The sequence below is a fragment of the Onthophagus taurus genome, chromosome 10 (assembly GCF_036711975.1).
Source record: "Onthophagus taurus isolate NC chromosome 10, IU_Otau_3.0, whole genome shotgun sequence".
In the NCBI taxonomy this organism is placed as follows: Eukaryota; Metazoa; Arthropoda; class Insecta; order Coleoptera; family Scarabaeidae; genus Onthophagus; species Onthophagus taurus.
Window position 1 is genome coordinate 2,441,602 of NC_091975.1, and position 12,667 is coordinate 2,454,268.

At 29.4% G+C, this 12,667-nt stretch overlaps 3 protein-coding genes and 1 long non-coding RNA gene across 5 annotated transcripts; 1 reads left to right on the forward strand and 3 right to left on the reverse strand.

Annotated features, from left to right (window-relative positions):
• Window positions 1–1,223: 1,223 nt before the first annotated feature.
• LOC111428324 (tyrosine kinase receptor Cad96Ca) lies at window positions 1,224–4,447 on the reverse strand. 2 transcript variants are annotated; one of them, XM_071199165.1, is made up of 7 exons: window positions 4,205–4,447; window positions 4,111–4,155; window positions 3,732–3,964; window positions 3,231–3,677; window positions 2,265–2,858; window positions 1,921–2,208; window positions 1,224–1,648 (listed from the first exon to the last, which is right to left on the reverse strand). In XM_071199165.1, coding segments are annotated over exons 1-7 (1,833 nt in total). In that variant the 5' UTR covers window positions 4,206–4,447; the 3' UTR covers window positions 1,224–1,423. The 2 variants fall into 2 exon arrangements, with proteins under 2 accessions (XP_071055266.1, XP_022919569.2); XM_023063801.2 differs by having other exon boundaries at window positions 4,111–4,447.
• Window positions 4,448–4,978: 531 nt separating this feature from the next.
• On the reverse strand, window positions 4,979–5,622 carry LOC111428207 (ionotropic receptor 75a-like). Its single transcript, XM_071199357.1, has 2 exons — window positions 5,237–5,622; window positions 4,979–5,180 (listed from the first exon to the last, which is right to left on the reverse strand). The coding sequence occupies exons 1-2, from the start codon at window positions 5,620–5,622 to the stop codon at window positions 4,979–4,981; spliced, it is 588 nt and encodes a 195-aa protein (XP_071055458.1).
• A 1,583-nt stretch (window positions 5,623–7,205) lies between these two features.
• Window positions 7,206–8,529, reverse strand: LOC111428208 (venom protease-like). Its single transcript, XM_071199422.1, has 5 exons — window positions 8,435–8,529; window positions 8,197–8,385; window positions 8,008–8,144; window positions 7,852–7,958; window positions 7,206–7,798 (listed from the first exon to the last, which is right to left on the reverse strand). The coding sequence occupies exons 1-5, from the start codon at window positions 8,520–8,522 to the stop codon at window positions 7,213–7,215; spliced, it is 1,107 nt and encodes a 368-aa protein (XP_071055523.1). The 5' UTR covers window positions 8,523–8,529; the 3' UTR covers window positions 7,206–7,212.
• Window positions 8,530–9,331: 802 nt separating this feature from the next.
• LOC111428450 (uncharacterized) lies at window positions 9,332–9,946 on the forward strand. Its single transcript, XR_011641587.1, has 2 exons — window positions 9,332–9,497; window positions 9,563–9,946. It is a non-coding gene; the product is annotated as an uncharacterized lncRNA (long non-coding RNA).
• Window positions 9,947–12,667: the final 2,721 nt, after the last annotated feature.

The following is a 12,667-nucleotide window of genomic DNA, read 5'->3' on the forward strand; positions in this document are numbered from 1 at the left end:
TCTAGTTCTAGGTCTATTATTAAACTAAAAGTGGAACTAACACTAGACCTAGAACTAGAATCATTTGGGTTTAGCCGTACGTCTTTCAATCTTTCAATGCATCTTTTTAAGCAGTTTCTAGTATTGTATAGGTAGTATTAGTCTTTGAGAAAGCATATTTTTTCTTTCCAAGTAGTTATTAGTCTAGGCCAGTTCTAGGTCTAGTGTTAATTCTAGTGCTAGTGTTAGTTCTAGTTTTAGTTGTTATAATAGTGTTAACCAAGTAGACTGAACACGATGGTGTGGATAGCCCTCCGACTTTGTGTGCATTAAAATTAGTGCCTTATATCTATATCTATCTATTGTATTAACCTAAAATTATGTATATCAACTGTATGATGAAAAACCCCAAAATTGACTTTACTAGAAGTATCAAATTGTTTGGTGCGTCGGCCACTTAAATACTTTTCTGCATTTTCCGTATGTTTTGTAACAACAAAAGCGACATTAAGATGAACGTTATCAAAGTTTCTTCTAACATTATAACGAGATTGTTTGTTAACATTTTTCAATTTTCCACCAAGATAAAACGCCGATTTCGTGAGTATTCGTTTAGAGGTTGAAAGAACATTGTGTACTTCGTAAAAAAAGTACGAAAAATTCGATTTTATTGCAACGTAAACGTTCGAATCCAATTTAAAATCGAACTTTAACAATTTCGCTTTAATTCTTTCGTATTTATTGTGAGAATCGCAAAATATCAAGCCGTATTTTTGTGTGTGAAATTTCCGTTGCGATAATTCCTTTTCGACAAATTCGTCCCAATCGTTGCAATCGACGTTCGTTACAAACCCAAATCGATGATGGAAATAATTGATGTTGTAATATTCGATTGATTTAGATCGAATTCCGTTGTTATGTAATATCTGTAGGTGATTAATAAGATTTGTTGGTCCACATTGATGAAAATCCACGAAATAAATTTGTTTTTCTTTAAAAAATTCGGTTATTAATTTTATGTTATAATTTACATTATTACTAAAACAAGAATTAACGTTTAAGTAACACAAAAATAACTGAAAAATAAAGATACGAATGTCTTGCGAGGGAATCATTTTTAAAATCTGTTTAGGAATGAAGTTATTTCGCGGTTGATCAAAAATTCCGTGTCATCATAACGATTACGTTTAATAATTCAAACATCGCTTTGATTTACCTTCATTTTAGTTGGGTAAGAAAAAGAATTTTAAATCGAAATTTTTGTATTAACTTTTTTTACTTCATATTAAACTTTGGTTAAAAATTAAATTAAAATTACAATTATATTTACATTAAAAAATCTAACTTAAAAAAAATGAGTATATTCATAAAAATTTAGGTGTGATATTAAAAATTGGTTTTTAATTGTGTTGAGCTTATGTTTCAGTTCGAGATGAAAGCATTTTCAAAGTTTTTCTCCACTTAAACTTAGAACGTTGTAATAGGAATGATCCGGAAACCGTTCTAATTCAATATAATCTGTTTCTGTTGTTACCAAATTATCCAGAAGTTCTAAACATTCCGTGAAGCTCGGTCGTTCTTTAGGATCGTGATTCCAACAGTAATACATAATGTTGTATAGTTCTCTGCGACAATGTTCTGGTTTATCCAATCTATAACCTTCTTTAACCTTAAAGAATAAGAAAATTATGATAACTAGACAGCAATGTGTTAACTATCAAGTTGGGTACTAACAAGAACACCTATTCTTTTCTTCAAAGCTAAAAGAAGTATTGCTATTATAAATATAATCTCGGGAAAGAATGTTAGGTGAGGTTAGTTTTGTTTTGAAATATCAATCATCTCGCAAAGGAATGTTGAGTAAGGTTAGTTTTAAAACAACGCAACCTTAGTACACAAACGCTTTATATCTTCTAGAAATAATGAATGTTTGGAACCAACCCTTTTCATAACTTCTTGTGCAGACATTCCTGGATAAGGTGTACTTCCCAAGGTGACCACCTCCCAAATTAAAACCCCAAAACTCCATACATCCGATTTTGAAGAAAACAAATTATCATAAAGAGACTCAGGAGCCATCCAACGTATCGGTAAACGACCTTCACTTTTTCGTTCGTAAACGTACGCTGGTGAGATGACGTCTCTTGCAAAACCAAAATCTGCCACTTTACAAGTTGTGCGATCTTCCGTTATTAATATGTTTCTTGCTGCTAAATCTCGATGAATTATCTTAAAAATAAATAAAAAACAATTGTTTTTTTAATATATAATACGATAATACTTACACCATTTATTTCTAAAAATTCCATTCCTTTAGCAACTTGATAAACCATTCGAGTTAAATCTGAAGATGTTAACTTTTTGCTTCCTTTAAAAACATTATCGTAACCATATTCGAGTCGATCGAAATTTACTCTTTGTAACCTTAGAAAGCTTTGTAGTTTTCCACCAGCTACGAATTCCATTATTACGAATATCGGATCTTTCTCGGTACAACAACCCAATAATTTAACGACGTTGGGGTGAGGTTTCAACGATTTCATTACTTTTAATTCACTTAATAAGTCCGTTTTATCGCGTTCCGTTGAATTTTCTTTTAACGTTTTAACAGCAACGATTTTTGAAGTAACATTATTTGACGATACATTTTGTTCCGAGGTTTTTTCGTTAATTTGACACTTCCAAACTTGCCCGAATGCCCCTTCACCCAAAACGCCCAAAAATACCAATCGGTGTCGTTCAAATTCCCAAAAATCCTTTATTTTCGGTGACTCAAAATTCTCGATTGACGGAGTTTTAATATCTTCTAATGTTAAGTTGGGGTTAATTGAGTTGTAATGATTGTTATCGATTTCTGACGAAATCGTTGATATTTCATTCTGTTAAAAAAATAAAAATTAATATAAAATTAATTAATAAAACCTCGATATAACTAGTTTTAGCCGTGCATCTTTTAAGGCGGCTAAACAATGTAAAGCTGAATAACAATTAAAACTAGAATTACCACCACTCCTAGAACTGACACTAGACCTATTCGGGTTTAGCCCTATGTCTCTTAAGACTGCTAAACCCAAATGATTCTAGTTCTGGGTCTAGTATTAGTTCCAATGCTAGTGTTAATCCTAGTTTTAGTTGCTATTCAGTGTTAGATCGTTGTGTATTTTACGCATGGCTAAACTGTCTTTCCCCTATTAGTCGTTTATATCGAGGTTTTACTATAATTAAGTTTTTTTTATATTAAAATTACTCACACTTTTTTGTGTGTCGTTAATTTCTTTGATTTTTTTAGAATTTTCGTTGCCTAATAAAGAAAATTTCTTCTTAAACACTCCTAATAGTACTATAGCAGCGAAGAAAACGCCAAAAATTCCTAAAATTATTACTAAATTTTTGGTTTCGCCATCAGTTTCGTTAATCTTTTCGTTAATTTTTGTTACTTTTCTCTCATCTTTGTCGATTTCATCGATTTTAACCTCATTTTTTTCAACGAAATTACTTATTGTTGGGTTATAATTATAATTATTATTATTGTCGTAATGAAACGAGGGTTGTTGTCGATTTAAATTTAAATATGGTGGCTTAAAAAGGTTTAAATGAGTCTTTGGTGAAAATTTTTTGACCACTAAAACGAGTATTTGTAGTTTAGCCGGGATTATTCCATCGAAAACGGTTACATAGAAATTTAAAGTTGTTCCAGCCTAAAATTAATTTAATTTTATTATTATTTTTTAGAGTTTAATTCGATATTTTACCTTCCCAGTTAAGTTTTGAGCTAAATAAACCGCTCCCGTATCCGGATCGATTCGAAACGGAACTGGTTTTCGAGGATCTTCCGCTTCCAAACCAAAAACAAGTTTGTCCTCTTCATTATCCTGAGCGTAAGCTCTTAAAATCAACGAATCCAATGGCGTCGATTCTTCAAGTTCGAATCGACGACGACTAACTGATAATGTTGGTGGAGAATTATCAGCTTCCATTAAAAAAACTGAAAAAATATTAAATTTTATCATATAAAGGATGGTGATGATGGGATTCTCATTATGCGATGAGAAATTTTAGGAGAAAGTTAAAATAGTCGAAGAAAGTGTGTCAAAAAAAGGAACCAAAAATATTAATTTAAACCATTTTTACCTATTTTAAATAAGTTGGTTACTAAAATACACCATAAAAACATCACTAAAACATCAACTTTAACACTCATTATTTAAGAATAACTTAATAATACTTAAAAGATTCCCTAAAAAACTTATTTGGATATGGATTGTTATTTATCCACCCGTTAAAGTCACTAAAAACCGAAGAAAATAGCGACGTCACATTTTAGAACACTTCATCACACAACTTAGCACAAAATTAACCAAAGCTTGGTAAAAACTTTATGGAAATGAATAAAAATTGGTGTTAAAGCGGATTAAAAACAGGTTAACATGGTTGATTATGGTGTCTGGGAATAGAGCAGGATGTTGTTTCTCTTTTAGAAAGTGACCTTGTGTCAATCAAAACGTTTCAGCAGGAACAACTTTTAGTGCCATCTATGTATTTATAGGAAAAATAGGCGAAATAATGCAGGTTACTGTACATACTTCTCCATATCTTAAGATACTATTCTTAAGATAATCTTCATCGTTTTATACAGTTTTCTTCCTAAGTTGGACAAAATCTCTATGTTATAATTTATCTTCAAATTATTTTACCAAGCTAGAGTCAAAAAGCAACTAAAATATATTAAGTGCATTCGTATCTTTTTCTTTTCTCTATGACATGCTCGATTATCAAAACATTTCTTTCATTTTATGTCAATATACTTAATTTAATGCTGCTATATAAAAGATTTATTTGAAGTTTAAGTAGTTTTGATACAGAAATTTTGATATTATTCAATTTATGAAGTATTAATTAGAAAGTTTCTAATAATACCAGGAACGGGAATGTAATTAAATAATTTTAATTTAATTTATAATATTAACTTTTAATCCATCATAACTGATTGTTAATAAAGTTAAAATAAACGATTATAAATTAATTCAACGTTTAAAATTGTTATAGCCACCAAATAACCCACAACAAGCACCACAAAGGCAGACATCAATCCTGAAACCGATAATGCTTCGATGTCAATACTTCCCAAATAATCCGGTTTACTTTGCTTTAAAATCTGTAATTCCCTGCGATATATTCCAAATTCCTGCAGTTTTCTGTAACTAATAGAATCATTTGAGGAATAAATTAAAATACTCAACGAAATTAATTAAATTACGTTACTTTAAAAAATTCATTAAACTTCCATTTTTTTGGAACAACCACTGTTTTATAAACCAAGTTAGAAATGTCAACTTCAAACAGTTTACTCAGTTCTGATGAAGTCATAGTTTTCTTTAAATAACCGTACATAGGTGTTAACTCCACAGAAAATGCAAACGATTCCGTTCTAATTTTTTCCACAGCTTCGCTGTGATTAAAACATTCTTTGGTAAAATGATATTTCTGTAATATCGGATCACAATCAGCTCCTAAGCTAAAACCGTTATTTAAGAGATCATCAATTGAAAATATAAACGGTTTTGGCTGGTTTAATAATAACGATACCACAGTTGACGTGTAATAATTGTACAATAATAACGATAAGATTAATAGATTTAGCATAAATAATCTACCTGAAATTAATTTTGGAACGAACCAAACACCTGAAAGATCTAAACCTTAACGTTTTTATTTATATTTGTATAATAAATTATTAACTATTATAAAATCGTTACCTTGTTGGCAAAATATACCTATAGTAATTAAAAATGTTGTTCCTAAATTGTAGGATTCCACTCTGTTATTAAATAGATTTTCAAGAATTAATTCTACGCAATAAACGACTGCGTTCAAAATAATTAATAGTAGTGAACAACGCCATACATTCGGAGAAAATGGCCGTAAGAAAATATTTCTGCGGCCAAATGAAGGATTTAAAAAAATGAAAGATCTTTTATATGGGTATAAAGGTATGATGTAATCAACTTTAGCTATAGCGTCTTCGTAAATAAAATCAGTAATGAGATCCACTGTGTTATTAGAGACGTACGTCCATAGATTTTTTGATGAGTTATTTTCCACAGAATTATTTAAACTTAAAAGTTCCATTTTAAATGAATAAAATCTGTTTAATATCCTTAACAAGTCATAATTTAATTTGCAACTAGGATGACTACATAAAGTTTCTTGTTTTAATACTTTGATTGTAAAGTTGAATGTTTCGAAATATCTTTTTGAATCCAATTTTATTACGCTATTAAATAATGTGTTGTTTGCTCGTATTGCACTTAATGTTAAAATTATTATGCAGAGTTTTATGATTAACTTAAATAACATACTGTTTGCGACGCACATTATGTACACAATGAAAGAGATATTTACTGCTTCTGGAAAATGATGTTATTGATTATACATCAAAGGGATAAGTTAATTTGCTAGCTTCAGTTTATAGCCCCAATAAAATTACCTTATATTTTATTAAGAGGAAGTTTTAAAAATTTGTGTTAACAAGAAATATTCTTCTATATAAAATTTAAAAATAAATTTTAAATTATAGATGTTACTGTAAAAGCCTGAGCTACGGTAAATCTTAGGTTTAACTAGTAAATCTTAAAATTTACCAACATGAGTTATTACAACAGATTGATGACATCATGATATCGCTTTTAGTAAATTTAAAGAGAGTTTAAATTGAAATTAAAAATTTTGAAAATTGATTAAAAATTTATATGTTCACAACCAATAAATAATTAAAAATCCAGTTCATTTATTATTAAAAAATAATGTTTCAAAACTAAGTTTCCATTAAATAGTGGATTGTTTTAGACGCTTTTGTATCTCAATCCGACATAATACCAATAAACGAGCAGCATGTGGCTGCAAGATGAACCTTTAACTCATAGCTGTTTAAAGCAAACATGAATAGGTTATCTGCGTATTGATCCACCAACTTCCCGTAACCGGAGTAAAACAATTGAGCATGGTTCTCTGTACAGGTTTCAATTTAAATTATTCAACTTGTCTAAAATACAATTCATTAAAATTTAAGTGAAATAAATACAATAAAATTTAAAGCAAATCTATTTTGTTGTAGAGAATTCAAAATTGTAAACTACAAAAACTTGTAAACCTTGAAAATAAATTAAGTTCTTAAAATATCGATTTCAAGAAATGTGAAGGTTAATCAAAACAAATTTGGATCATTACATTTATTTAATTTGGCCAAACAATCGATTCTATCCAAGAAATATATTTAGAAACTTTTGTATAAACCCCTGGAATTAAACCGCAATTATTTCCAAACGATGTAACCCCAACAATCCTATACATTTGTGGTAAATATTGAATTTTCGCTTGAATGGGTCCACCTGAATCGCCTTGACATGTATCAGCGTTTGATTTAGGATTTCCCCCGCATAATTGTAACTCTTCATCGAACCCATTCTCCAATCCCGATTGTGGGCGATAACTTCTTGTGCAATTCAACGCTGGTAAATTATATAAATAGGCCTTTTGAAGATAACTATGAAAACCTCCGCCATATTCAGTAGCACCCCATCCAGTTATAGTTAAATTGTTGTACTCAAACTCTAATTTTGACTCTAAACACGCAGGTTTTACGTATTTCGTGTAGATAACTGGGCGATCTAGTTTAATAAGAGCTATATCGTGGTAAAAAGATTCGAAATCGTATTGTGGGTGAGTAAACGTTTTTAGGACATTAAAATCTTGAGGTTCTGCATGTTCGGTTTCGGATGCTAGATCTAGTTCGCCTAGTCGTATTAAGGAAACTGGTCCACTAAAATTATAATTAAAGTTGTAATTAATTTTCCCCATTAATTTTCTTCCTACTTTTGTGATTGTAAACAATGGGCTGCTGTTAAGATAAATTGTTCGCTGATTAAGCTCCCACCGCATTTAAATTCGATGTTTTCTAATGGTCCATATCCCAATATAGCCTATAATTAAATAAAATCTTTAAATAATAATTTAATTTTATTTTGTTACCATATGGGGATATTCCTCAAAATAAGCATTTTCACCACCAATTATAAAAGCATGAACGACATCCTCCATTGACTCTGTTGGTGTCGTAGCGGATTTTATCGTAGTTTTGATGTCCAATTTTAAATATTCTTGGCATTCTTTAAAAGTAAAATTAACAACCAAATTAATATTAAATTATTAATAAATTACTTTCCTCGCTAATTCTATTTGAAATTCCTTGAATTTTGTTTTGATCGCAACAAACTATGGGATATCGACCGGAATATCCGCAGAGACGTGGTCGTAATCCTTGTTGAAGTTCGTTTTTCACCGAGGAACACTCAAAGACATGTTTACATATTCCAATGGATCGATTTCGTAAATAACAACGTTGATAATCTTAAATATAAAATAATTATTTATAATAATTACTATAATTAAAACCCACCTTGAGAATCAACGAACAAAATAAGAGATAATCCCAAAAACGTCTTAATGAAAGTACGCATTGTGTTAAACTGATTAGGTGATTCCATCCACCTTGATACTAATAAGATTTGGTAAACATTTGATTTAAATTAATCCATCTCACCTTGATATTTGAGAAAATTTAAAAATTATGAAAACAAGAATCACCTTTTCCCGATATTTACATAAATTACTAAATTACTAGTTTTTTGATTTAATAAATATTTGTAATTAGCACAAATCGTATTAGGATTTAACGATATTCCTAGGAACTTACCTGCACTTTCTAGATAAAGCGTTCTCGCAGGATAACATTACAAGATAAACCTTTTAGTTAAATTGACTTAAATTGAGTCGTTCTGTAACTCTTTAATTTGGAAAATAAAAAAGTATTGCTGTTATTTCAAAAACTGAAGTTATACATATATTGTATATTTGTAAAAAAGGGTTGGATTGGGAAATTATAATAAATTCAAAAAATCATATCTACTTTAAATCTAGGAATAATAAAAAGATTTATATCTTAATTTAAAGTTTAATATGTCTTCCTTAAAATGATCTAACTTAAAATCTCTACTTTAAAGTAAAATAAATTAAAAAATTTGACACTTTAAATCTTAAATTTGTTTTAAAATGTTTGTCTCTCGTCAGATATCAACTCTTCAAAAGTTGCTGAAGTTGCATTTCGTTTCTCTCATAATATTGATTCGATAACACCATATTGATAAAGAACTATTTTAAAATTGTAAATTGTTATCATTATTATTATTTTCGTGCAAAATAATCGATAACCTTATTTTAATTAAGCAAAGGTCAAAAATTATATGTCAATAGTCATTATATAAATAATGAGCATTGATACTATTAATGTTTAGTAGCAAGAAACGAGTTGAATTATAAAGATGGCACAAATAAATCTTTTTATTACAACGCTATTTATAACAACGTCCTTAGCATTCACCACCACTGAAAAAACCGATATTATTCCGTCTATCGGCGCTTGTAACTTTTTTGAATCATTTCCAAGTGTTTCTGACAGTGTGGTAATAATTTCTTAGACATCAATTAATTGCGAATATTTTTATTAATTATTTTTTTTTATTTTTAGTTCGAAGTGGTAAGCACTAATATTACTTATCCACATATAAACGTTATCAAAACTATTGTTTATGCTGGTTTGCAATGGGATACTCCATCAGACCGGATTAGTTACATCTCAGAGTTTTTGAGCAGCGTTTATCCAACTCAAAAATGGAGTATTATTGAAAATTATAATAAAGGAATGATTTATTCAACGAAATACTTAAATTTTAAAGTTTCACATAATCATGGCAGAATAAATTATTATGTATTTACTTCTGATTAATTTCTTCTCATAATAATTGTTCTCATATCATTTCTAATAAAAAAAAAGATGTTTTGTTAAAAGTGATTTTACGTGTAGATAATAAAAGCAATAAATCTGAACTAGTTTAAAGGGTTGATTCACGAAGTGGAAGTACTGATTGCAAAAGAGTTTTAATTTGAAGCTTAATACTATCGAATTTTTTACACATCATAAACATCAAAGGATATAAATTAATTTCTGGTTCGGTATTATTTTAACCTACATAAAATGTGTACCATGTTCTTATTAAGACCTTATTATGTACCGATTCCATAAGGAATAAAAAGTACGCAGTGATCGACGACCAAATCGTTAATCAAACCGTTACTATCTAAATTTGCAAATTCAGCGTTAAATCCGTGGAAATCCGTGCAATCGAACCGCTAGTTTCCCAACGGATCCCTTCGCAAACATAGTGGATTATTAATGCGAAAGGAAAATTCTAAAGCAACATACCGCTTTAAAATTTTCATTTATTTAGAAATTTCTTTAAATATTACATCAAATTCCGTGATTGATTAGGCGACCTAAACTTTTTTTACAATTTTTTTTTCAAAAATTCATTTCTCCAAAATTTGACGCAGAGATTTTAAGCTTTAATTTAAGATATAAATCATGTTATAATTCCTACAATTAAAGAAAATATGACTTTTTGAACTTAAGTTAGTTCGCAAATCGGATTTCTTTTACAATTTCTTCAAAAAAATTTTTTCTACAAATTTTATACATCAAACGTATAATTTCTTATAGATCATTTTAAAGAAGACATATTAATCTTTAAATTAAGATATAAATCATTTTATAATTCCTACAAATAAGGAAGATATGACATTTTGAAGTTAAGCCTTTTATAACAATTTCCCCCACCAAATTATATACATCAAAATAACTCCTATAAATTTAATTCATTTACATTGGAAGCCTGCAAGTGGCTACCGTGGATTCTAATCCTTCAGCAAACTTTATAGGATCAATACAGAACAATATATTATCTATTATAAAGCAAGACGTAATGTTGGGAAATGCACGATTGCCTCAAAGGGCTTCCAGCTAAAGCCTCATGAAGCTTAAAATCCATCTAACATAGTTAATTGGCAAGAAAATGTAATCAATAATTATTTCCATTTTACTCTTAATATATCAATTATAAAGTTTATTTTAATAATTATTCTTACTTTTAGATTGTTGGAAAATACTAAAAAGAGTGGGGAGGTAAGGAAAACTTAGAAACGCAGAGTGAGAAGTTGGAATAACTAAAAGTTCGCTGGTATTGAACTTTAACATTGAGAAATGGTTTCAGTTACCCGTGTTTTATTCGGTTAACAAGTTCTTAGAAATTGAGATGTATCGCTAAACTTAATATTCATAAATAAAAATAATAATGTTCACAATCGTAAGTTGGAACGCATAACTTAAGCATATAGCTAAGATAAAAGGATTTTCCAAACATAGAACTCCACTTCTTTCTGGATACCTGCAATGAAAAGTTTTTAACATCAAAAAAACGTCATAAAAGAGGAAATTAAAAACGACTTAGGAAATATTCCTCGTCGAATTTTCTTTTGATAAATTTATCTTGCTTCGATGAATTACATGTTTCGTGTTAACGTTTGATTGATCACACGACAATTTTCTACGCTTAAACGAATAAACGTGATATGCCACGAACTTTATCTATTTCGATGGTGAATGATATTCTACAAAAAAAATGAGATATATTATTAATTTTTTGAGTGTATAGTAACAAAAGTCATCATAATCCTCCATATCTTGAGTTGAAAATATCCAGCCCTGAAAAGAAGAGGTGTAATTCCGTTTCAGCGGATAACGTGTGAAAATCTATTTCCGCGAATGTGAAATTTAAATCGGGTTCTATTGTGTTGGCATTAATACGATTTATCTAGTTCTACGAAAATGCGAATGAACAAATTGTTTTGCAAGTCGTGTTTACTTCAAAAAAATTTTTGTTTTACTATTGATGAAAAATTAATCACAAAAACGAATTAATTTCAACTAATACTTGTGAATTTAGAATTTGTTGTTGATTAGGACAGCTTTTAAAGTTTTGATTGGATTGTTTGAGAAAATCGGTTTAGGTAAATTCATTATTAATTGTTTAAAATGAACTAGAGTTGGTGAATGTAATTAACAAGTAAACTTATTCAAAGTTTTAGCATTTCAAGTTGTCTCTGAGTTGTTTGAAACGATCTAATTAATCTCTCTTGTTCGTTTAAGGTATAAAAGATGTAAAACTGTTTTACTGCTCAATTAAATATCAATTTCCCTTGTTTAATTTCGTTAACAGCTCCATGATACCGAGATAGTTTGCTCCATAATCTATGAGAATGTTGAGGTTGTATGAAAGATAATTTGAAATTCGAATTTGATCGTAATGCGAAATTTCGCAGTATGCATTCACGTCGAGCTGGTTTCCTTGAATTCGTATGTTAATTTAAATAAATTACACTTCTTGTCTGTGTCTCATTCGTTTCCCAAGATGTCAGAAATTTAACTTGGCTAAATCCAATTTCTTGAAAGTACGAATCAACTCTTTTATTTGAATAATTGACAGTGAGTAGCTTTTAAATGTTCTCAGCTTTATCCGGGTTTATTTCATCAACACTAAGTTTCCGAATGCTGTAAATTCAAAATTGTATATGTGTAGGTTACATGTTAAGTAATCCACAATTGCTAACTCTTTTAAACAAACATTGCACCCTGAATTGTTTAAGTATAGATGAATATGAGGACTTAGTTCGGCACGTTTCCTATTTGCTTTGTGTTAACACCGATAATTTCTAAACCGATTACACCAAAAAACATCGA

What these genes read in the sequence shown, in the direction of transcription:
- LOC111428324 (XM_023063801.2), bottom strand. Translation starts at nt 4,180, where the DNA reads ATGAGTGTTAAAGTTGATGTTTTAGTGATGTTTTTATGGTGTATTTTA. An exon ending in AACCAACTTATTTAAAATAG is followed by an intron (nt 3,965 to 4,110) that starts GTAAAAATGGTT and finishes ATATTTTTTCAG; the next exon opens with TTTTTTTAATGGAAGCTGAT. An exon ending in AATTTTTAGAAATAAATGGT is followed by an intron (nt 2,209 to 2,264) that starts GTAAGTATTATC and finishes TTTATTTTTAAG; the next exon opens with ATAATTCATCGAGATTTAGC.
- LOC111428208 (XM_071199422.1), bottom strand. Translation starts at nt 8,522, where the DNA reads ATGGAATCACCTAATCAGTTTAACACAATGCGTACTTTCATTAAGACG. An exon ending in TTGAGGAATATCCCCATATG is followed by an intron (nt 7,959 to 8,007) that starts GTAACAAAATAA and finishes ATTTAATTATAG; the next exon opens with GCTATATTGGGATATGGACC. An exon ending in CATTGTTTACAATCACAAAA is followed by an intron (nt 7,799 to 7,851) that starts GTAGGAAGAAAA and finishes TTATAATTTTAG; the next exon opens with TGGACCAGTTTCCTTAATAC.
- LOC111428207 (XM_071199357.1), bottom strand. Translation starts at nt 5,622, where the DNA reads ATGCTAAATCTATTAATCTTATCGTTATTATTGTACAATTATTACACG. An exon ending in AATGAATTTTTTAAAGTAAC is followed by an intron (nt 5,181 to 5,236) that starts GTAATTTAATTA and finishes TGATTCTATTAG; the next exon opens with TTACAGAAAACTGCAGGAAT.